General features: G+C 28.7%; 1 protein-coding gene across 4 annotated transcripts in view; it reads left to right on the top strand.

The window, feature by feature from the left end:
* The window catches only part of LOC119685750 (putative epidermal cell surface receptor), a 67,085-nt gene that overhangs the window by 41,015 nt on the left and 2,052 nt on the right, over window positions 1-24,018 (top strand). The window contains exons 3-6 of one of the 4 annotated variants that reach the window (XM_038100124.1): window positions 15,429-15,666; window positions 17,313-17,960; window positions 18,055-18,291; window positions 21,962-22,900. In XM_038100124.1, coding sequence (XP_037956052.1) covers window positions 15,429-15,666; window positions 17,313-17,960; window positions 18,055-18,291; window positions 21,962-22,900 — 2,062 coding nt within the window. The remainder of the gene's footprint in view (window positions 1-15,428; window positions 15,667-17,312; window positions 17,961-18,054; window positions 18,292-21,961; window positions 22,901-24,018) is intronic. The other 3 variants (XM_038100125.1, XM_038100127.1, XM_038100126.1) reach the window with 3 other exon arrangements.

Genomic DNA, 24,018 nt, shown 5'->3' on the forward strand with positions numbered 1-24,018 from the left:
ACCTAATAACTATACAATAAATATTTTAATTAGTTTTTACACTTGCAGATACATGAATCTTATTCAAGTTTATATGTAGTAAAATCCGATTTATAAATAACTTACACACATACCTACAATTATGTGTACTTTAATATAAACGCTTTTCTATTACGAAATGAAAATTTACTATAATTAATTAATTGTTGTTTATTTATTTTTTAACATTGAAATATATGGATTCCTGAAGACTAGAAAAGATAGAATTGCTGTTTTAGACAAGAAGCTTTTTGTTAACATTAATTGATTTTTGAACAGATTTCCATAAATTATAATACTGCAACGGCTTTATTGTGATATCTATTAAAAACGTGATATAAAAATAATTTTTTTTTTACAATACATATGATATTTGGGCTTATACAGAGTATGTATTTGATGTGATAATCATTGTAAAAATACAATGATTATTTAACAAAAACATTTGTTTTGAGAAACCTTACATATTTTTAAAAAAATATATTTTTTATGTGTCGATGTCTATAAAAACATCGAGAGTTCATTATATATAATATTTGAAATAATTTTAAACCCATTAAAGCAAAGGCTAAAGACCATCATAATAGAGTGACCTTTTGTCACGAAAAACTTACGAAAATAAAAAAGTTTTTAAAAAACAAAAATGTTGAAATATCAATTTCTGATTTAATAGATAATACGATCTCTCTTCGGAAATCATAAGTTGATATATAAAAAATAAATGATTATCTGTAAACAACTATAAAAAAAAACTTAAAAATTCACAACGGTTTATAATTTTGCAAAAAATTCTGCTACAGATCTGAACTCACTATTAATTATCTACTAAATAATACTGTTTTACTTATTTTCAAACTATGAAATCTATATTTAACTGTTTAGGGATATGCTCAGTATAAAGAAGTAGATGCGCATTAATATACCAAATATACGATAGCATATCAAAACAATACGATTGCCACCTGTGATTACTCCATTTTAAGCTCTGACCTTAGAAAGCAATATCGAAGACAACCATTTCTACTCGTTAGACTCGCTAGAAATCCTAGAAAAATCAAATATTTAGGTCATTGCTAGATGTTTTGGAATGGGAGTTGCTAAATATTATAAATATTTTCTAATGATACAGAGGACATCAAAATATCGTTAATTTTTCTAAGAATGCATTAGCGCACAGAGTGCAAATCAGTGAAGAGTTTAATTGATATAATATATATACGAGTAAGAACATTAACGAATCTTTGACTGGTGACAAAATAGGTCATAGTTTACTTTATTTATTCTCTTTTAGTTAGATTTAGATTTCATTGTATTCATTTTAGGAATAGTATTGCTTTTTTAGATTTATTTAGAATTAATGTATATGAAAGCTGTGAGCTTTAAATGAACTCTACAATAGACTATGAATAAGATTAATATTGTATTAAATTGTTGAAGAATGTTATATTTATATTGTTTAAGCACAAGAAACTGCAGCTCTTGTAAAAACAACTTACAAACTCTGATTCTATAGAGAAGCTAATCAAATTCCAATAACAAAAAATTGATAGAAAAAAATATTACTAGACTTTAAAAATATAAATTCAATTAATAATCTTCATTTATTAAGTCAAACTTTAAAAATTGTATAAATTATTTTTAACTCCAAAAAAAACTCATATTGTTTATACATTTACTATCATTGTATGTAAAAGCAATATATAATGTAAAGAACTTACATCTCAGGTTGTAATATATGCAAAAAAAATAATAACTTAAATAGATTGAAGTTATGTAAAACATAAATTTAGCTATAATATAGTATATAGTATAATGCTTAACTCCCTGCATATGAAACTAATTTCAACTAATTACAACTTTTTACACCTATGTAACCTTACATTAAGACTGAAAAGTTTTCGGAAATTCTCATTTAAAATTCGCGCGCTGTATATTTTTCGATATTTTAAGTTTATGTAGTTTGGCAGCACTGTCCTTAATTACTATGCCAAAAATGAGCGCGATCTGTCAGACAGTTCGTTTACGGCAGCTGTTGAAACCAGTTCCACCTCAGTAGTGCGTTGCGAAATGTCTTCGACGGTCGTACGACCGTCCTGAAAGGCTTTGTACCACTCATAAACTTGAGTTTTCGATAAAACTGATTCCCCATAAGCCTTTTGTAGCATTCGCAACGATTCTGCACACGAAATTTCGTTCGAAACACAAAATTTGATGCAAACTCTTTGTTCAATATTTTTTTCCATTGTTTTTTTCGCAACGCACTACTGAGGTGAACTGGTTTCAACAGCTGCCGTAAACGAACTGTCTGACAGATCGCGCTCATTTTTGGCATAGTAATTGTCCTTACATTGCTGCCAAACTACATAAACTTAAAATATCGAAAAATATACAGCGCGCGAATTTTAAATGAGAATTTCCGAAAACTTTTCGGTCTTAATGTATATTCGTATAACCGAGCAGTCATAAAATTTTCATAATTATTGCTTTTTTTCCATATACCAGACAAACACGCTTCAATGAAAGACTATTATAGAAAATTTTTTGCAATTTTTGCGTAGGTAGCCTACAAATGCACAAAATAATATTTTAATTAATTTTTATTTTAAATATTTTTAAATTACTTTATTGCTTTAGTCTTAGTACGCGCCAAACACTCAGCTTGAATTGGAGGTTCACTTAAACTAGCGAGTTTAAAACATTTTGGCTAATACCGACAGGCCAATACTTAACGATATAAAATAAAAAAATATATATTATTCATAAAAATTTATTACTTATTATTATTATTATTTATTATTACTATTATTTATTTATAAAAACGTAAAAATAATGGAAGCTTAAAATATCTTCAACATCGTACATATATCACACAGCATATAAATTACCCCACTAAATTGAATTCATATCAGTTACGAAGTCAACCCCTTCACTTCACTCTTTTATAAATTGATTATAAAAAATTAGAAATAACATATATTTTTGAAGAGGTCCTACTTTATATGACGTATACTGAATATTATCACTGTACATTACGATACGACAGTATCAAGTACTGTTCCTAAATAACAGTTGTATGTAGCGATACTAGATATACATTTATAAATATATAAAAAAAATGAATAGTGTTGCCCTAAAGTCTTATTTCAAAGAATAGAATCGTCTGACATACAACATTTTCCCTTCTGTACTGAAGGAGAATGAAACACGAAACCTTTCTCTATTAGGTATCTTAAAGCGAGAGCCAATTCGGAAGTACCCGAATTTTTATCAGCTATTGGACGCAGCATTAAACCAAACTTCTTCCTTATTGAAGTGTTGAGCATAGTAAACCCGTTAAAATGTTTATCAAATCCTGATAACGTATTTCACATTGATTAAGTGCGTTATATATTGTTTTCTGTTTAATGAGGACCAGCTGTTTAAACATTGCTTAAACATTAAAAGAATTCATATGTAGGTATAGAAAAGATTATATTGTTATATATTATGAATCTGTTATATTATATAGTCTTTAAGAGTCATCAAATCAGTTTTATAAATTTTTGTTGAGAGAATAGTGGTCTGTTATACTTTTCTCCCAATTATTTCCCTATTCTCCCTACACCGTATTGTAAATAGGTGTAAGGCGTGTTAAGAGAAGAATAATATAACATAATAACATATTATTACTACTCACCAATTATTAATGCTGCTGTAGTGAAGATTTTAGAATATATATATTGTACAATATTAAAGTTTATTTTTTCAATGAATCTATAAACTTATAACACTTTTCCTTGATGTATGTAGCGTTTAACATTGCATAATAGTTTTAAAAAAATCATTAAAATAATTGAAACTGAGGATAATTTTTTATAAATATTTTAAGGAAATGAATTGTGGATTTTTCTTGAATTTAGTATAATAAATTGATTTTTAATATGTACATTAAAAATAAAAGACTTTAACAAGCACTCAATAATATCATAAATTTAATTAAATCATGCAAAATAATTTTAAAAAGTGGATTTACATTACTTACCTGGTTTTTAAGCAGTCTTTTTCCAATTAACGTTTTACTTCAAATTAAAAAAAATAATAAGCGACCATAAATGTTATTAGATATGCAGATAATCCAAATGATTAATCTGAAAAAAATATTGCATTATTTAATAGTATGCTTATATATAAGTACATATTTTTATTTATACATTCGTGTTTACTAACATTATACCATTTAATTCTGAATTAGATTATATGTAAATTTTAATCAATTACAACTATTTTAATATGAATACTTTAATTTATCTCTAATGTAAAAGATAGGGTTTCTAAATATTTTCAAATTAATTTAAAACTATTATTATTATTTGAAGAAGGAGAAACAAGAGTATCCTGCACCTATTAGACCCAGTACGCTATTCGTAAGGAGAATTTCCCAAGTTAACCTGGACAAGTTCATCAAACAATGTCTCTTGGTTTCAGGACCCAGACCTCATGTAGATTAATAAAACGCGATTGAAGATATTTGACTCATTTTCTAACTGTCGCAGTGCATGAGCAGATGATATAAAAGTGTGTTTGGCACATAGTTTCAAAATATATGCTTATTTCAAGCTCATTAACTTAAATTTTAATTTAATAAATCAACTCATCATTTATTAATTCATCTTACAGAATACATAGGTGTTGGTAATTTAGATTGCTAAACTTCTCAATTTGATTCTTGATTCAATGAGCTTTTTATATAGCCTTACATCAGATGCCACATTTTTAAGTGAGATTTAGTCTGGCAAGAACGGGCAGTTTTGAGTTCTAAAAGAAGTTAGTGTCATCTGCTTTGCAAGCTTGTCAACTATTTACCAACCATCGAATAACTCATGACTAGGTATTCAGATGATTATTACTTTATTTCCAATAGCGAACTCAGTTGTAAGATTTTTAAAGTTTCTAAGCAAATTGGATTTGGTGGTCAACTAAATTTTATAAATACCTGGCTAGCCGAATATGCAGTAATGCTGGGTTTTTGTATCGTCTTTTTAGAATTTTATGGCACAGATTTCAATGACAGTATTTTCTGCCTAAAAAAACTATAGAAGAAATTCTCATTGAAACGATTACGTTGGATTTATATTTACTTACTTCGTCCGTTTTTAATTTATGATATATCGATGTGATATACATGATATAATTAACCACCCATTGGAGGTGCACTTTCTTAAATTCATTTCTTTTGGAGTTTCATTGCTGTAAAGATACAAGCGGAAAAGTTACCCATATAAAGACAGCTAAACGATCGGCACTTACATATTATGTTTTATATGTAAAAAATTTATTGTTTATTATAAATAATTATTATTATTTTCATTATCATTATTTTTATATACTAAAATAATTTTTTCAAAACAGCTCTAATCCCTCCGTGACATTCATATTGTTATTATTAATTAGAGAAATTGTGATCCATGCATGATTAATTAGTCTGTCATTTAATTAGTTTATTATGAGTATAATTAAAAAAATTACAGATAAGGATGGGTACAAATTTCTATTTGTTTACCGTCGAATCGAGGATTAAATTATTCTCCATAGTTCCTTAAGGTTTGGTACTAAGCATATAGCAAAAATAATTGCGAACAATGATAGTACTTGTATCCAATAAATATTATCTTCCAGTGTTAATTATTTTGGAGCAAATAACTTTCGTTACAAGCTACTATGAATGGCTCAAACCCTAATGCATTTTAAGAATTAAGAACAAATCCCACAACTTCAGAAATATTTCATCTTCGATGAAGGACAACTAACAACTATTTTACCAATATTGTCTTCTAATGTTTATCATTTTGAAGAAAATAATTCTTTTTGAATGCTACTATGTATGGCTCAGATTTTTAGTCCTTAATTAGATTTTACACCTTAAGTCCGAAGAACAAGTCTGTCAACTTCATAAACATATTTTGTTAGATGATAACTAATAACTATCTATTCAATATTATCTCTTAATGTTTATAATTTTGAAGTAAATAACTCAGTTAACCTGTTATTGTGTGTGGCACATATAAATACACTCTTAACCTTAACTGCTGTATATGGCTTTTATTTCAAAACCAAATACACCCTAAGACTTATACTGGATTCACAAGAGTGTTTTGTTTGTAATTTAAGCTGTCAAAAATTTTCATTTTGCCTTGAAAGCAACAACCATTGACTGCTAAAATTATAAATAAAGCTTCTATGTGAATTCATTATTAGGAAAAAATCTCTGAACTTCATAAATATATTTTTAAGAAAAACCTATGTGCAGTATTTGCATTTCTATAAATTATGTTAATTACTTATAAAATGTTCAAAGAAAATTAATAATCGTAAAACTTTCTTCAAAGGTTTATATGATGGACTACGTTTTCAATCGATTAAAAGTTGGATTTTTATTAAATTTTTATTGTATTTATTTAAAAAATGGAAACAAAACAAACACTGTCAAGACTTCCTTATTGATCCAGGGTCCCTGCAGTAAATACCGAAATTATGAAGATTGCAATGAACTCTTTGATTAACTTCAACGAACGTGGCTTTTCATTTTATGATTGAGGTTTTAAACACTTTTAATTGCAACTCTGCGTTCAAAATTTTTGAAAACATTTCATAGATGCCCATTTTGGGTTGAAGGTTTTAAAGCTATTGACAGGCTGTGTCTCGCTGATTTCTTTTCACTTTTTGTGTATATTTATATTTTCATTTTATGTATTTTACGGTGTTGACTGCAGTAACTCATTTGAATATTTATTCAGCCATAGTTTGATGAACGTCTTTCATGCTGCAAAAATGCAAATTTATACGAGTTAACACACCCAGCGTTTTTTGTTAATTAACTGCATTTTATAAAGAAAATTAAATGCAATAATTTATGATGAAATTTATTTTTATAATTTACTATTATTAGTTTATACAAGAGATAAAAAGTTTTAAGTTCTTTATAATTTATAAATAAGAGGAGCTGTTTTGCATGTTTATGAAAAATTTATCGCCACTTGATTTAAAAATATACTGTTATATTAATACAAAGTGATATAAAAATAATATGAAATATTAAAGTGAATGCCAAATGTTCACGACACTTAATTCAATATAAAGGATTATCAAAATGTCACATTAGACATTGGAATGCAAATAATACTAAATTTTTGTAATAATTTTTTAAGTTGATTGACGTTATTTTTAAATACAAAGTATTACCTTTATAGGTATGCATAAGCCATTAAAATGACTAAAATTTGTCATTATTTACACACATAAGTAATATTTAAATAAGCTATTATTAAAAGAGGAGAGTCCTTCACAATGTTTTACTACATTACGAAAGAGGTATTATATTTGACAATTAAATTAACCGAACTTGTTTAAAATTTTTGGAAATATTACATATGGCGTTATCGATTGGTAAGTCTAGGATAATTTTTTAATCGACGATACTCATCTTAGTGCCTTTTTTTTAATTGGTAAATCTGAAGCAAAATGTATAAGACTCCAGATTAATTTATGACACTATAGATATTTTACAAAATTGCAAGATTACGCTAAAACTTACACCTGTTTTATATGATTTGACATATAAAGTGTTATTTGATTCGGTATATGTATTTATAAAAAATAGTTATGTCTACTAACAATACTATAAAACTGTTAGATTACTCTAAAAATGTTCACCTGGGGAACAAAATATGACAGATTCAGAGTAAATCTAGATTGAACCCAGAATTAAAAATCGAGAAAGTCAATATATTAAAAAAAAATGTTATAAAAGATTTTTATATTATTAAAGTTTAAATATTACCAACACGTTCTTTCGATATTATGCATAGAATTGTGTAGTATCCAATATAGTATATCACACTCTCAGAGAGTACTCGAAATTTGTAAAACGACGAAAATAGCTTACTATTTTTATATATATAATTTTGTCTTCGTATGTATTTATTTTATTTTGGATATAATTATCTAGCCCATAGTACATCCTTTAAAACTCTTTTCGTAAGCCGATTTTAAGAAGACTGTCAACTACATACAGCATTAACTTAAATTATCTTTCATTGGGATATAAAAAATAACTAACATACATATATATAATAGGATCATATTTAGAGAAATCTAAAGAGTGTTTAATGAAATAGTGTAAAAGATTTGAGTCGTTTGTGCTAAATTGAGTTCAATTTGGACTAAAAGATTGGTTATTTATCTATTTGGTGGGAAAATCAGAAACTGTCTTATGTTTTGCGTATATAAAAACATTTTTTTTAGTACAACATTTTATATTGAGGTTTCGAAATGTAGTGAACTATAAGAACAAACATTATTTTTATATTATTTTAATTAATTGAATTTTTGGCTGACCATACAGCATTAACAATTCGCAAATAATACCGATCCACAGTCAAAAAGCTGGTAAAAAGATACTGAATGATAGACGTAAAATTAATTAAGTAAAATTATTAGTTATATTTTAGAGATTTAAATGAGTAATTTGAAATTTTTATAAGTTAAAAAATGTATATAAAAAAGTTATAAAAGCTTATAAAAGTTTTACAGATTTGTTAAAATTTGATAGGAATATTTTAAAAACTTTGTCAATACTACACATACTTCTCAACCATTTCTCTCAATGTAGCAGAGTTCTGGCAATCAAGCCATGGTGTTGTTGTCTTGATATTTTTTCCTATAACTAAAAAATGATAAATCAAAATACGAAATTGCTTTGAATCCATTGTTTTGAAAATATTAAATGTAGCGTCACAAAAGCAGCTGTAACTAAATGAGTAATCATTCAAATGTCTTTTTGACAACTATCATTTGAAATTTACCACTTTTTAAGATTTATAAGGATATTTATTACTGTCACTACACTAGTGTCTCAACGTACGGACTTCTCAGCTAATGCGCTATATCAATAATCCCAATAAATAGTTTTACGGATAGTAGCAGAAATATACCAGTATGAAAATGGCAACTGATAGATGAGTTCAATTCAACTCTAAAACCAAATACCAGCCGTCGAAAATATTAATTCCTGTAAAAATGTACAACATAAGGCAATTAATTCAATAGGCTTTTAAATAAACTCTTATCATTTGTACTGTAAAAATTTGTGAAATACCACACAATTGCCACTTAATTACTTCAAAATTGTACGCAAAAAAATTATGACTCGCAATCAACTGCAATTAGCTGCTCTAAGTGCTTAAAGTGCAGTGTTTATCTTGCAGATACAGCAAAGCCATTTAATCGAATAATATTTTGCGGCATAAACCATAGCTTGGCACGTGTGGCTACACAATATCGCAGCAGTTTTGTTTTAAGCCGAGTATTTACTATATTTACTGAGTGCTGATTGACTTGCCCACTGTTCACTTCCATGGCGTATTCCATTGTTGGTACATTTTTGTGCAAGTGCGGCTCCCCGCATTTATACGTACTCGAATTACGAAAGTGAAAGTAAATGATTTCATTCAAATGTAACGCCACACAAACTCCAAGCCAAGCCAATAAGCATGGCTGGGACAGATTGGTCAGTGTTGAGTGCATTCGATTCATTTCGATTTTATACATTTCATTTTAATATACGGTACAATATATATTTATATATGTACTCGTACATGTATATATATAAAAGTATAAATATTTATGTATATTAACACGAAATACCGCTGTGGTGCGGCGGTGAATCAAAGTACCAACAATGGGAGTAACTCGTTTCGTGTTATTCCACATGAAATTTTTTCTTAAACCATTTTTTGAATTAAAAATTCATCTCAGTTATGTGACTCATGTGTCATGTTTAATAAACAAAAACTTTTATGCAATACTCAAACAGGGCTTGTACAAGTGACCATGAGGAATGCAACTATAATTTGCAAAATAAAAAGATAAATATTTTATATGAAAATTATGAAAATTTTGTAAGATATCCACACACATAACCTATATTGACATGTAATCTTGGATCTAACAACCAAAGAAAAAAAAACTAAAACTATGTAAAGTTTAAATAAAATCTAAGATCAATCAGAAAAAATTATTTATTTTAACAAATTTTTACATATCGAAATATGAAGTTTTCAGTTAATTTAACCTATTTACTTAGTAGGTAAATATTTTCAATTATTTTGCTTAATTTTTTTATGTCCATATAATAATGGTGATTGTGACGAATCTGTTACACTTCAGTAAAAATATATATTCATTGCGAATAGCAACAAATACTTTTAGTAGATACCGCTTTCAACAAACCCTAATAGCCAAGAACTTTTTTAATTAAAAAATAAAATCTAAACTTAACTACTTTGCACTCAATTTCTATTTATTAAAAAAAATTATTTTAACTAATTTTCCTCTTTAATCGAAGTTAGTTTAAAAAAACCCGTGTGAAGACAAATAACACTTCTACTTAGAGGTATATATCGTCTATTATGTTAAACTTAGCTAAACTAGTTTTTCTCCATTTCACTATTTTTTCCAATAAAACTGCATGTGTTGTTCTTGAAGACAAGGTGAATAAGATGAAGATAAGGAAATAAATTCATCTACTTTTGCCTCTACCTCTGAGAACACTCTCTACTAGAACCCAGATAATACATATGCTACATCTGTAGGCGTGAACAGCAAGAAAGAAAGTGAAAGTGATCCACCTTCTCTTTATTTCACTTCATGACAATAATTTCTATATAATCCACTTGTCTGAATACAGCACCATTGAAATATCGTCACAATAGCATAGCACTGCAGTAAGTACTCGAGATATATATCCATATAAATCTAATTTACACTACAATGTCTTAGTGACTTCGGATTTGTATCATTTACAGAGACATTGCTGTCCATCTCATCTGCTACCTTATTTCCCTCAAAATTCACATGTCTGGGAACTCGACAGAGATAAGCCAAAAATAGCGATTCATACGACCTGGTATTGTAATTTGATTGTCATATTTATCATATGTTCATACTTTTTAACTACTTTCACAGAATATATACTTTTCACATGTGACATTTACATATGATAAATTCTTTGCAGGATGTATATTATAAATCAGGGTTCCGAATAGGAATGGAACCGAAAACTGAAAAAAAAGGGTATTTTTGTCGGAGCAAAAACCGAAACCAAACCGATATATTTATTTGTTTTGAACTGGAACGGAAAAAAGTCAGGATTTCGAACTATAACCAAACCGAAAACCGAAAAAAACCGATAAAATTCGTATAGAAATCTTCTTGATATGAACTTGTTTTGAATTCGAAATCAATAATAGTTTATAATGACAGCTAAAATCACAATCAAAACTCTCGTGTGAATTCAGTATAACACGATTATGCGATTATCCATTAATTGAACAATTAAGTAGAATGCTGCCTTAGTACATTGCAATATGACAATAACGTGTTCAAGTGTTAATAATAACAATAATAACAAAATTTGATGTTAAACTAGAGTGAAAATCAAATCCTTGAAAATGCTGAATGAAATATAAAAATATTAATTACTCAAATATAAATTGAAGTTTTTAGCTTTAAATGTTTTATGATATTTACTATTTCTTCCAATTAGTCCTTAATTTTGTGTCGTTTATTGCAGTGTAAACACTTTAAGTTAATTATGCAATTACTAATTGAGGTGTACTAATAGTGAAATGTGAACATGGTATTAGGACTTTTAAATAATTCGATTGAAAACGATGCATTCAATTAATTAAAACCATTCAATTTGATAACACATTTCCTTAGAATTTTCTTCGTTCAGAATAAGAAAAAAGTCTATTGATAATGTAAATAAATGTAACTATAAACTAAACTTCTGAGAAGTATTTGGTTAAGATTTGTTAAGTGCTTTCAACATTTTCTAATATATTTAACTATTATATTTAACTATAAACTATTTTAAAACTAAAAACTGTGAAATCATATTATACATCAGATAAATTTTCCAACTTAAATACTTTTTTTAAAATGTGGAAAAAACATTTAAATAATATTAAAAATATTTTCAAGTCAAATGAAAAATAAATAAAACCGAAAAAGTGGAACAAAAAGCCGCACAAAAAATTTGAACTGAATGTCTAATCCGGTTTCGTTGCATGAATTTTGGAATGTGAATAAAGTGGAATACCTCCAGCTTATGGCACACTTCAGATACTGCCACGAAATAGTGCAACTCATTTTCGAATTCGAGTGCATTGAATGCAATTTTTTTTGTATAAAACAAATGAGTTGGGGCATTCACTTTTATGTTAAAAATGATATGGAATTTTTTGACATTACGTATATTATATTTACACGCAAAAGTAAAAAATTTTATTTGAAAGGGGTTTGTACATATATGAAATGTATTAATTACATATTTCTTATGTGATGTAATTTGATGTAAATAGACATTATAGTTATTTTATATTGGAATGCTATGAACTTTAATGGAAAATTATTATTATTATTCCCATAATATTGATTATAAGGAACTTATTCTTATTATTATAGCAAAGTAAACTAATTAAGAAACAATTATTTTATATTTCTTCAAACAAAAACATAAGAAACTCTTTTCTTTCCCTTATTCAAGATAAACAAAGGAAGTATCTGACGAAATGTAAATGTAAATTACTTTAATACCGTTTAATTGTCAAAAATATGATGTCTTCTTTGTATTAATTTATTCTGCATTCTCTGCGACAATTTTAAAACACTCTTTAGGGAAAGCATTAAACTTCTTATTTAAAATCAACTTTTATAAATACTAATCTCAATTATTTTTATAAGAACTTACTATGCAACAAGTGCTAAAGGATTAAGTCAGATAAAATGAACAGGAACGCTTTACTAGCCATACAAAATTAAGACAAAATATATTCTTATATAAGAAAATATTACCAATATTACCACTAGTAATGATCGAATAGTGTAGGCTTAAGTATCACCTGAGCAACATAAACCCCCATACTGTGATAAAGAAACTGAATCGTTAAAGCACATACTAGGTGATACTATAAAAAGATCCACAAAAGACAAAAATATCAGTAAGCATAGTTCATATCAAGCAAAATACTGAATTCGAAGTTTGCCCTACATATACTAAGAGAGGGCAGTAAAATCGAACTATAGATTCAGAAAGATTTCTGTTGTAATCAAATATAGGTAATTTTTGTCAAAAAATTGTATACCAAATCAAACTTATTCTACTCATTTAGAATGTAACTTATTTATTTATTTACATAGTTATATAATTCAGAAACTAGAAAGAAAAAAATAAATTATTATTATAAGTATTCTGTATGATTGGTTGGTTAGTGACAGTGGCAGGACAACAGATAACTTTCATATACATCAATTAGACGTTTTGATACCACATACCTTGCAAGAACCAGTCGAATTTTGATAATTTAATAAGTCTTTTGTCTTAACCGATGAATAGTCAATTAAACAGTCAAAATATTACCTTCCTAAAAACTTATTTGTTCTGGACGCCAAAGCCGGCCATGCACAGAGAAAGCATGTTATAGTTTATTTTTCCTGCATGTTTCCATAACTTCAGCAGTGAGGTCTATGAGGAATGCACAGTTTCTCTCTGTGGCTACCCATACACCAAAAATCAGAAAGAACTGCAGTAAGTATTGCAGTGCTCACACGATCTTTTTTGATAAGTTCGCAAGATCCAAGATCCGAGAATCCAAACATGGATGATGTCAGTCAAACGCTTTAGCTCGTCGATTGCCTCTCCACATTCTTTTACTATAATTAATTTTGTCATGAACGGATCAATGGCTTTGATTGCTGTTTGGCTGTCAACAAAAATGGCAACACTACATCTGTCCTTGATGTGACTTGCAGTTTGCCAACATACTTCTCTAATCGTTGAAATTTCAGCCTAAAAAAGCGTGGCCTAATTAGATAGCCTAAGAGAATTGTTTATGCCTATAGATGCCACGAAGTTTCTGTTTGAGATTGAGACATCATAATTTGTTTGAAAGTTTCTTTTCTTTCATTCGTTTTCTGATGGAAATATTGACTTTAAAAAGATATCAGATTATCCGATGTCATCCAATACTGAAAGTTTGGAACTGTACCTAGAATTCAACTACGTTCATAAACGCATTTCGACCAGACGTCCGTCGCTTTCAGTCCAACAAATATTTTGTATTATTTGTGAACTTCTTCTGATATTATAGATTGTGATTATACATGTAATCCAATCGATATATCACCAACCGAGATTTATTTTTAGTCAACAGAACTTCAGTTATATATGAATATACATTCTATCAAAAATTTTATGAAGTTTTCTATTAAATATTCAATTGGGTAGGAGACATTTTCGGAGAATGTAAATATTAGTAACTATTAGTAACTATAGAAGTGCTTCCTAAGTAAACGTATCAGATTAAATTATTTTTAGAGATGTCAGTCAATTTAATATTTTATTATTACCAAAATACGCAAAGACCTAACAGAGCATGTCATATAAATATAAATAGCTGCATCAATCACGTAAAATGTATTTCCGAAGCGTGTATTCGTTAGTATTTCAAATTTTACTTATAAAAGTGTTTTTCAAAGAGAATACTAATTTTGAGTTTATTGCTATTTCTACTAGTAAAAGTTCAACGCACTGTGTAAACCATTTCCTCAGTTTTAAATCGATGAGTGATACGTTTTGTTAAAAACAGCATTGCTTGCTTGACCAAAAGTTTCTTCAGGTAAAAAGCTTGAAGAGTTATCACAATAACCTTTTTACCATAAATTGTATCTTTTTTGTGATCACATATTTTACTTTTTCTGAACTACTTATATCGGGTTATTTATAATACTCGTAATTATTTTTTTAATTTAAATATGAATAAAAAATTGAATAATCTCCTTAATATTGAAATAGTTATACTAAATACTATCAAGATCACTTTTAATTACCATAATTACCAAAACTTTTTTTATTTTATAAAGATTTTATGATAATCTACAATTCAAGCACTTTCTAATAAAAAGTTTACCTTCAATATTTGCAAAATGTTAAACAAATTATTTTTCATATTTCTCTTTTCGTTTCTAAAATAATAAAAGCAAAATTCTTAAATTATCCGAAAGTTTTTATTGCGCTCTAGATACTTTTGCATTTGATTTTAAAAGTGGAAATAGAGATATAAATCACTTAATATGAACAACCACAAATTTTATATTACCACAGTCTAGAAAGCAAAATATGACACCATTCCGTAAATACATTACTTTAAATAGTCAAACCTAATAAATTAATTTAAATTTAAAACTAATTTTATGAGAAATTACTTTCCCATTTGTTTATAAAATTTTTTTTCTACATTTTAATTAATTTAGATAATTTTAAAAATAAAATTTCAATTTAAATATTTTTATTGAAATTATATATTTTATAGAACGGCGAAACAATGGATCGCGGCTGTGATGAACGCTGCACATGCAATCGTGGAGATTGGATCTGTGAGGCCCGTTGCAGTGGCACAAGTTTTAAACGTGGAAGTGGAGCAATCGTGGAAAATTGTCGAGAAGTGCCAGTTGAAAATGATGAATGTTGTGCAACAATGGAATGTGGTGCCATGATAATAAAAGAAAATGCTGCTCTACAGGAATTACATGGGCTAAATGCAGCTAATGGTAAGTCCTTGTTATAAGTTCTATTCTAGTACTATATTTTTCAGATATAAGATTAATGCCAAAAGACTTTTATAAGAAATTAAAAAAAAAAATTAATATGATCGATGAAATCAAAAAAGTTTCAGTATTATATAAGGAAGGTTTATTTAGTTTTTATGAAAATATATTGTGTTTAGGATTAATATATATTCTTATAAAATAGGACAAATGACGAATGATATATAGGCGCGAGTACCATAGTAATACACGTGAAGCAAAGAGCAAATAATAAAAGTATCTATAGTCAAACACTAAATAAAAAATAATTATATTATAGTATATATTATATATAAAGTTTAATTATCTGATGTTCACTTTTATGTTTGTATATATACCTAGAGTACAGCGAGATGATCGAAAATATTGGAATGTCATATACCCATATATATTCATTCGAGCATTTGCTTTTGTCCAAAAAATAAACACAAATGAGCTTTGCGATAATTTTCGAACATTTAAAGTATTCGATTCAATTGTCCGAATTTAAGTATACTTGCGCTAATCAAACATCGATAACAATGGAATACTTTTCCAACATCTATACTGACTCTATACTTGAGGTCCTATTCTCCACTAGGAGAAAAGGACAGTAGTTAGTAAGTACTAACTACTGACTAGACTTTGGCAAATTTTTATGTAAACTATTACTAGCACATAGAGGTTTTAATTTACAGACGAAATTCGAAAATAATACGTATTTGCCTTCGAATATAAAAATTTCCTTCCAGCATAGATACTAAGCTTGATAAATGGGTTGCAAATATGTTCTTATGATCTATTGGATCATAATGATCTATTGGAAAGTGTCAAAATCATGGTATTTAATAGACAAATATGTAATAAAAGAAAGAAATTTGATAATTGTAGAAAGAAATTTATTTGTATACGCAACTAGAACGAATAAAACACGCTTTTATAAGAGCAATACGTTCTGTTGATATACAGTGGTCTATACATAACGTACTTCCCTTGTACTAATCTAATGTGAATAGTGATTTGTGAAGTAAGATAATTTGCGCACGTAAATAAACATTAATAAAGAAAGAAGAGAAGAGAAGGTAGTCGAATCCTAGAAATATATTTAATATGAACATATGAACATATCATTTGGTTTTGATTTTTTTTCACTTCTTTGAAATTATACACAGAATGTAAAAGTAGTTCTTATATACCACCCTACTCATATCTTCAATATGTCATATCTATATGTTACATAGAAACTGTCAGTTGCTCTATTTTTGATAAAATTGTGGATCGCATACGATAAAGTCATAACTTATTTCATTTCATTATCATATATAGTAAAATACAAGTAGTTAAATTATTAAATGTTTTTATTAAAAATTTCAAAACTATTGTAGAAATGTTAGTATCTATTTTTTGTAATTTCATTTCAATTTCAAAAACTTTGTTGCTTTCACACAAACAATATTCAAAATTTTGAAAATTTTTATATAACAAATATATATAACCGATTTTGGCCAAAAATCATTTATAACGATTTATAAAAATCCTAAGTATTTCATTTCGAAACACGCTTTAGAAACTCACTAATCATTTTATTTCATTTTACACGCAAATTAAACACTTCTTGTGAAATCATGCAGCTTCAATGCAAAAATCACGTCCCGATTGCCATTTCAATGGTGGCACCTACAAATTCCGTGAACGCCTCGAAATCGGCTGTGAAAAAATTTGCCATTGCGACGAAGATGGCGTTATGAATTGTAAATCACGTTGTCCTGTACGCAATCATACACGCGTTGATAAATGTGTATTTGTCAAGGATCCCAAGGATGTATGTTGTCAATTAGAATTCTGTGATGTTACTCTAGATGATCATGAACAAACACCTTCGCCACCAGCAGCACAGAACACAATCGGCGATGATCACTACGGTTTTGAAGAGGCACGCGATAATAACAGTGCCGATTTTACCGCCATTGATTCAAGTGAAGACATTTGCACTTTCAAGGATAAACAATATAAGAAGGATGAACAATTTTACGATGGTTGCGAACAATTATGTATTTGCGCAAAGGAAGGTGTACATTGCGCTAAATTGAAATGTCCATCCACTTTTGCTTTGGATGTAGTAAACCCACATTGTCTACGTTGGGAACCGGTGCCAGCTAATTTTAAACCAACTCCACCCTCCTGTTGTCCGGATAGTATGCGTTGCGTTGATAATGGTACATGTACATATCAAGGACATATGTTTGAAAATTGGTCACCCATACCAACAAATCTAACAGGTAAGATTTAGAAATTAGTAACTGCTTTTGCCATAACATACATTTAGAGTACAGCAACAACTAACCTTGGGTTTGCAATCCACTTTGACATTAGGTTGTGAACAACATTGTTATTGTGAAAATGGTAAAGTTGAGTGCCGTCCTGCTTGTCCACCAGTGCTTGCTTTACCACCAAGTGATTTACCTTGCCATCCAGCACAAGCACGTCTCTTACCCATACCCGATGATGAATGTTGCAAGCATTGGTCCTGTGCTAATACAGCGCCAAAATTAGGCGGCAATACTGAAGCGCCACTTATACAGCACAGTCTTGAAACTATAGATCATAACGGTAAATACAATTTAGTATTATTTTAAGGATATGTAAAGCACAAATTAGTTGATTTATGTGATATGTTTTTATAAGGATTAACCCACTTTTAACTCAGGCTTAGGCTACAGCGTACCATAATTGCATGGCTCAAAGCTTTTCATTTTAAATTTGTAATTTTTTTTAATGCAACAAAAATCATTTAACACCAAAAATACAATAATAAGAATAACAGAATTTATTTCGGATAATTATTTAACTAATACAGTACGGTTGAAAATATGGTTCACAAAATATACGTAACAGGCTTTTCAAATAGTGCGAGGGAAATTATTTTATACCCATTTAATGGTTTATTAGACATTTTTGTATTCAGTCTGAACACATATTAAGTGTTTTTTAGTATTAAATCCATTATTATAGATCTTAGGACGAATTAGTTGGGCAGTTTTAGTTATAATAAAATTTTGTATATCAAGTGATTGGTATTGGTATATATTAACAAAGGTTCTAATGCAATAGATTATAAAAATCTGTTATAAAAACTTTAAAGGAATAGTCCAAAAAAAGGACTAACTTATAACTCCAGAACAGAAAATAATACTGGTATTTAGTAAATAATGTAATGTAATGGACGTTATCAATGTAAAGCACACTAACGAATTCAATACTTTTGATATTATGATGAAGTTAGTTGAATCAGTGCACTTAAGCACTTTTACTTTCTATTAACTGCGAGGTTTCTTCAAAACCCTTCTCTACGCGTTGACTGGATTATTGTTTATCACTTCATCAGACTAAGCAATAATTGACCTCAGATCTGCATACCTCCCCGAGGATACTGTAACCATTCTGAGATTCGATAACGCGGTGTTGGTCTGTAAATTTTTTTAAATAATTTCAAGGCTCTATCCTTTATGTATTTTTTATCGTATCAATCTTGAGGTCCCTTAGGATGTCATTCGTCCTAATGTACAATACTTGTATTGTTTGTACAATTGTATTTTTTTACAAAATATGATAAAAATGTGAATTTATAAAATATTTATAAAAAAATGTGATTAATCTACACAATTTTTTATAAAAGTAGTATTTTTATTGAATTTAATTACATTTCAATCTAGTTTTATTTCCACATTGGCGCCCCTTGCCGAATCGATTTTATTAGTGTTATATGTTCAGAAAACATAAATAGTTATAAAGAGTTTTAATACTGTATACTGTGTGTTTGTATAATAAATGATAACTGTTATTACCTGAAACCACAAATGTTTAAAAAGAATGACAGTGGTATCTAGCGAACATCATATGAAAACTTGAAATGTTTTGAAATAAATCAATTTACATATGTACAGGGTTAGACCTATTAAAGCGTTACCTATTTAAGTGACCTTATATTTTTTGAGTGAACTTATTTTTTATTGATTCGAAATATAAAAATTTGTAGAAATAATCAAAATTTCAGAATCCATTTACTCTAGCTCAATGCGACCACCTTTTGCCTTCGCTTTGACTATGACCTTCAAACGTTTAAAAAATGACGTTTCACCCATTCTTGAACAATGGCTTTCTTTAGCGTATCCATACTGGCATATTTTTTACTCCTCACCTTGCTCTCTAAAACAACTCAGTTAGAGTAGTCCATCTGATTTACATCTGGCGAATTAAAAAGCCATTGTGCGGACGAAATGGGAATATGATTTTTTAACCATTCTTGATTTCCAAGAGATTTATGAGACCAAGACTGGTGCCGAGTCTTGTTGGAACGTCAATGGTTTACGACCAAAATGTTTGCGTGCCCACGGCTCTAATGTAACTTCTAAAATATTTTTCCGATAATTAGTCGCATTTTGACACCAGGCTAGATGAAAATGATTGGAGAGCAACCATCGGCAGTCACAGCTACCCATACCACTACATGAGATGGAAAATTACTTCAAGTTATTCAAATTTTCGGAACTGCGTTCAGTTTAATAAACACGATCAATTTAAGAGTTTATGAACTGCTCAATAGGGCAATTTTTCTCATCAGAGAATACAATGTTTTGAAATTCGCCACGTTCGTGCAAGCGTAACAACTCCTTTGCTCTTTCGAGTCTAACTTTTTGTGGCTGCGGTGCAAGATCTTGTGCCTTTTGGAAATTGTAAGGTTTTACCTTGAGCTTATTTTCGAATATGCGTCGGATGCTTCACTGGAATATTTTAAATTCTTTAACCATTCAATTACCACTACGACTGGATTTCGTTCAAGTCGATTTTTCACTATCTGAAGCATTGATATTCCTGTTTTTTTCTTCGTTTGGCGACGCTGTCTGCACTATTATGAAGATTTATGGTACGATACACAAGCATTTTATTCACTTAGTGTTTAAACTCATGAACTCATAAACAGCTGATTGCGATTTTCCAACCAAATATAACGCAATCATACTATTACGTTGAATTCCATTTCGAGTAACTTTTGTTTCTTAGCTTGTGAACAATATAAACAACTATAATTCTTATGAATTTCACGTTGTTGGAAATATTAGTTTGACTGATATACCTCTATGTAGTTGATAACATTTCAATTGCCTATCCCTGTATATAACAAAAAAGAATATATATAAATACAAATTCGAAGGAATTACACGCTAAAATCCATGGGTACCATCGGAGGTAATGGTATATGACATTATAAGGTATATCTTTTTAGTGTTAGTTCTTTAGTGCTGTTACCAGCAGCGTTCATATTTAAACTGTCAATATATATATAATATATATATATATATATCATATTATCATATTATATATAACTGTCAATATATAATATATTACAATATATTTTCAATTTGATATTAAAGTAACATTAAAAATGACTTTGTTATTATGCGCTGAAACTCGAGGGAAGATCTAAAAAAACAAATTCTTAATATTGAGAAAATATTCCTAAACACTAATTTTTTCACTTGTGAAAACGTCTGCTCACATATATATAGATAAACTAATGGTAGGCTAATAGGATGAATAGGATATTTTTTTTTGTGTTGTACATATATTATTAACATATTTTAGGAATTAAAACAAAAAGAATTTAACAGATACTTTGAATACTGAAACCAATAAAATTTTTGAAACGACTTTAACTTAAAATTGCAATTTAAAATCCCAATTTTAGTAAGTAAGTTATAGTTAATTGTGGGTATCGCAAAAATATAATAGACAATTTTAAGAGATATTAGCAGTATATAAGATAATGTAAAGCTATTGGCTACTTCTTAAAAAATCAGATGCTAAGATTTATGCGCATGTGTATTATAATTTTACAGTGATTCTATTAAATCTATTAATTTTCTTCATCATTATTGTTAATAAAAATCACGATTTCATCAATCATACCACAAGATTCGAATACTCTGAACTGAAGCAGCAAGAGTATAGTATCATTACCAGAAACAAAGACTGAACATATCTTAGTATTTATGTGTTTTGTTTTTATTTCAATTAAATCATAAAAATAATTATTTTAATTTCATTATAATTTTCTTTTATATTTTAATTTCTCTTTTATTTTTAATGTGCTTCATATAAATGTGCACCCGCATTTACGCTAAAATTCGCTAAAAAATCATTTTTATAAAAAAAACTTCCAAAAAATATCTGTAAATAATTTTAAATGAACAACAACAACAAATCTGCGGCATCAACACAGAATCAGCAACACTTAATAATAACAGTAAAAATGACGTTATTGACAACAAACCTCCAGGAAAAAAGCCGGTAAATGCATTTTACCCCACATTTGATGGCAAGCCACCAAAAGGCGTACCCACCTATGTTGAGGTGAAACCTGAGAAACACGAAAAACCTACAAAAAAGCCGGTGCAGGTAGTGAAACCACAACAGAACGATATTAAATATGATGTGCATGAACCGCAAGAGCACGATGAGCCGGGACCAGGTTTTATACCGCTACATTTCGGTCACGGCATATCTCCCTACGATAGTGTGCATTACAATCAAAATTTGCCCACCCATCGGCAACCTGGACCTTACGGTTACTTTAATCCTGTCGGCAGCAATAAAGACCATTATGAGGATTTTAATCCATATGAACAATATGAAGTGAATCCAAATGGAATACCACAGGGTAAACCGCCACCACCACCAACTAGTCAATCTGATTTATTTAATATAATTGGTGCTGGTGCGCCAATAAATGTGAATTCTGTTGGTGGTAAAGGTAATCCAAATATACCGCCACATGTACACATTGAACATATATTGCAACACCTGCAAGCTAATGCCCATCCACAAGGCCCATATATTGCACAGGGACCTAGTAACGTTAGTGGAGCAAATACACAGTTGCCTACGCATCCACAATATGTACCAATTGTACACAGTGGTTTGCCACCACCGCCGCCACCACATGGTATTGCAATTGTAGATGGTCAACCAGTTTCATATGGTGGTTATCAGATCATACCTGGTTTAGGGGCACCCATAAGGCATCACAACCAGACACCAACACTACAAACGGCGCAAAGTGCTGCTTCTACTTCAACCACACCTGCAGTTGTGGGTTTGACTGCACAATCTTCGGAACACGGTGTACTACCTATAGTCGGTACGAGACCATCTCAAACAGGTTGAGCATACATGCATATATATTCTACAATATTAGTCACATAAATAGTTCATATGTACCTATTCTCATTTCATATGTTTTATAGACTATCTATACATATTGCTGTATTACATTGTTTCTTAATATTTTTAAAAAGATTAAATTTTGGTGACGGATTCTGAACTAACTAAATAACAATGAAAACTAACAATGAAGGTATACTCGCCAATTGATCTAAAAATTTTAGATATTCATACAGCAGTACATACTTAACTCAACACTTTTGCATACCTGTCTCTTCTACACTCTGCTATACAATTTACTAATATAAGTAGAACTATTTACACATATTTGTAGACTTTTGTTATTATAACTTTAACAAAAATTTATTTTATATAATTTATTATTACCGTATATAGTCAAAAAATAACAGTAACATTATTCAGATAAATAATGGATCAAATTTGAAAATCTTCTTTTATTATAAAATTCCTACTCTTAATCGGGATGAAAATAAGTAATTTTCCTTAACTATAAAATATAAACATTTTTTTATATATATATAAATACAAATATATATAAATATATATAAAAACTATAAACTTTCTATATTCGGTAGAAATCTCATTTTTAGTTATAATTATAAAAGTCTCTGGAGTTTAAATGTGTCTGGCATTTAGACTCTCTATGATCTGGAGAACAAAGTTAATTGTGTTTCCTTATGATTAATAGAAACGAAAATAGTTAGAAGTTTAAAAAAAAATGACGCGATGAATATAAATATTTAAACAGTAGATTAAAACGAATGTCTTAGAAAAATTTTTATGAAATGGTGTTATCTATATCATAAAATATATATGTATTTTATATCATATATAAAATATATATTCCGAATTTAAAATTAAAGCATGAGAGTGAGTGATATCTTTTATAAAATATAAATAAAAAACAAAATATTCCATATTAAATATGATATATACATATATCTGTAAATGGATTTAAGGACTATTAAACTCCATTCTTAAAATTAAATTTACAAAATTTTTATGCTCTCAATATAAATTTATTTCTCGGAAAATAAATGATTTTCAAATGAAGCCATTATGAAGTATAATAACTCTACTTTACTATTCCAATCA

Source organism: Teleopsis dalmanni, chromosome 2 (assembly GCF_002237135.1).
Source record: "Teleopsis dalmanni isolate 2A chromosome 2, ASM223713v2, whole genome shotgun sequence".
NCBI classification, from domain to species: Eukaryota; Metazoa; Arthropoda; class Insecta; order Diptera; family Diopsidae; genus Teleopsis; species Teleopsis dalmanni.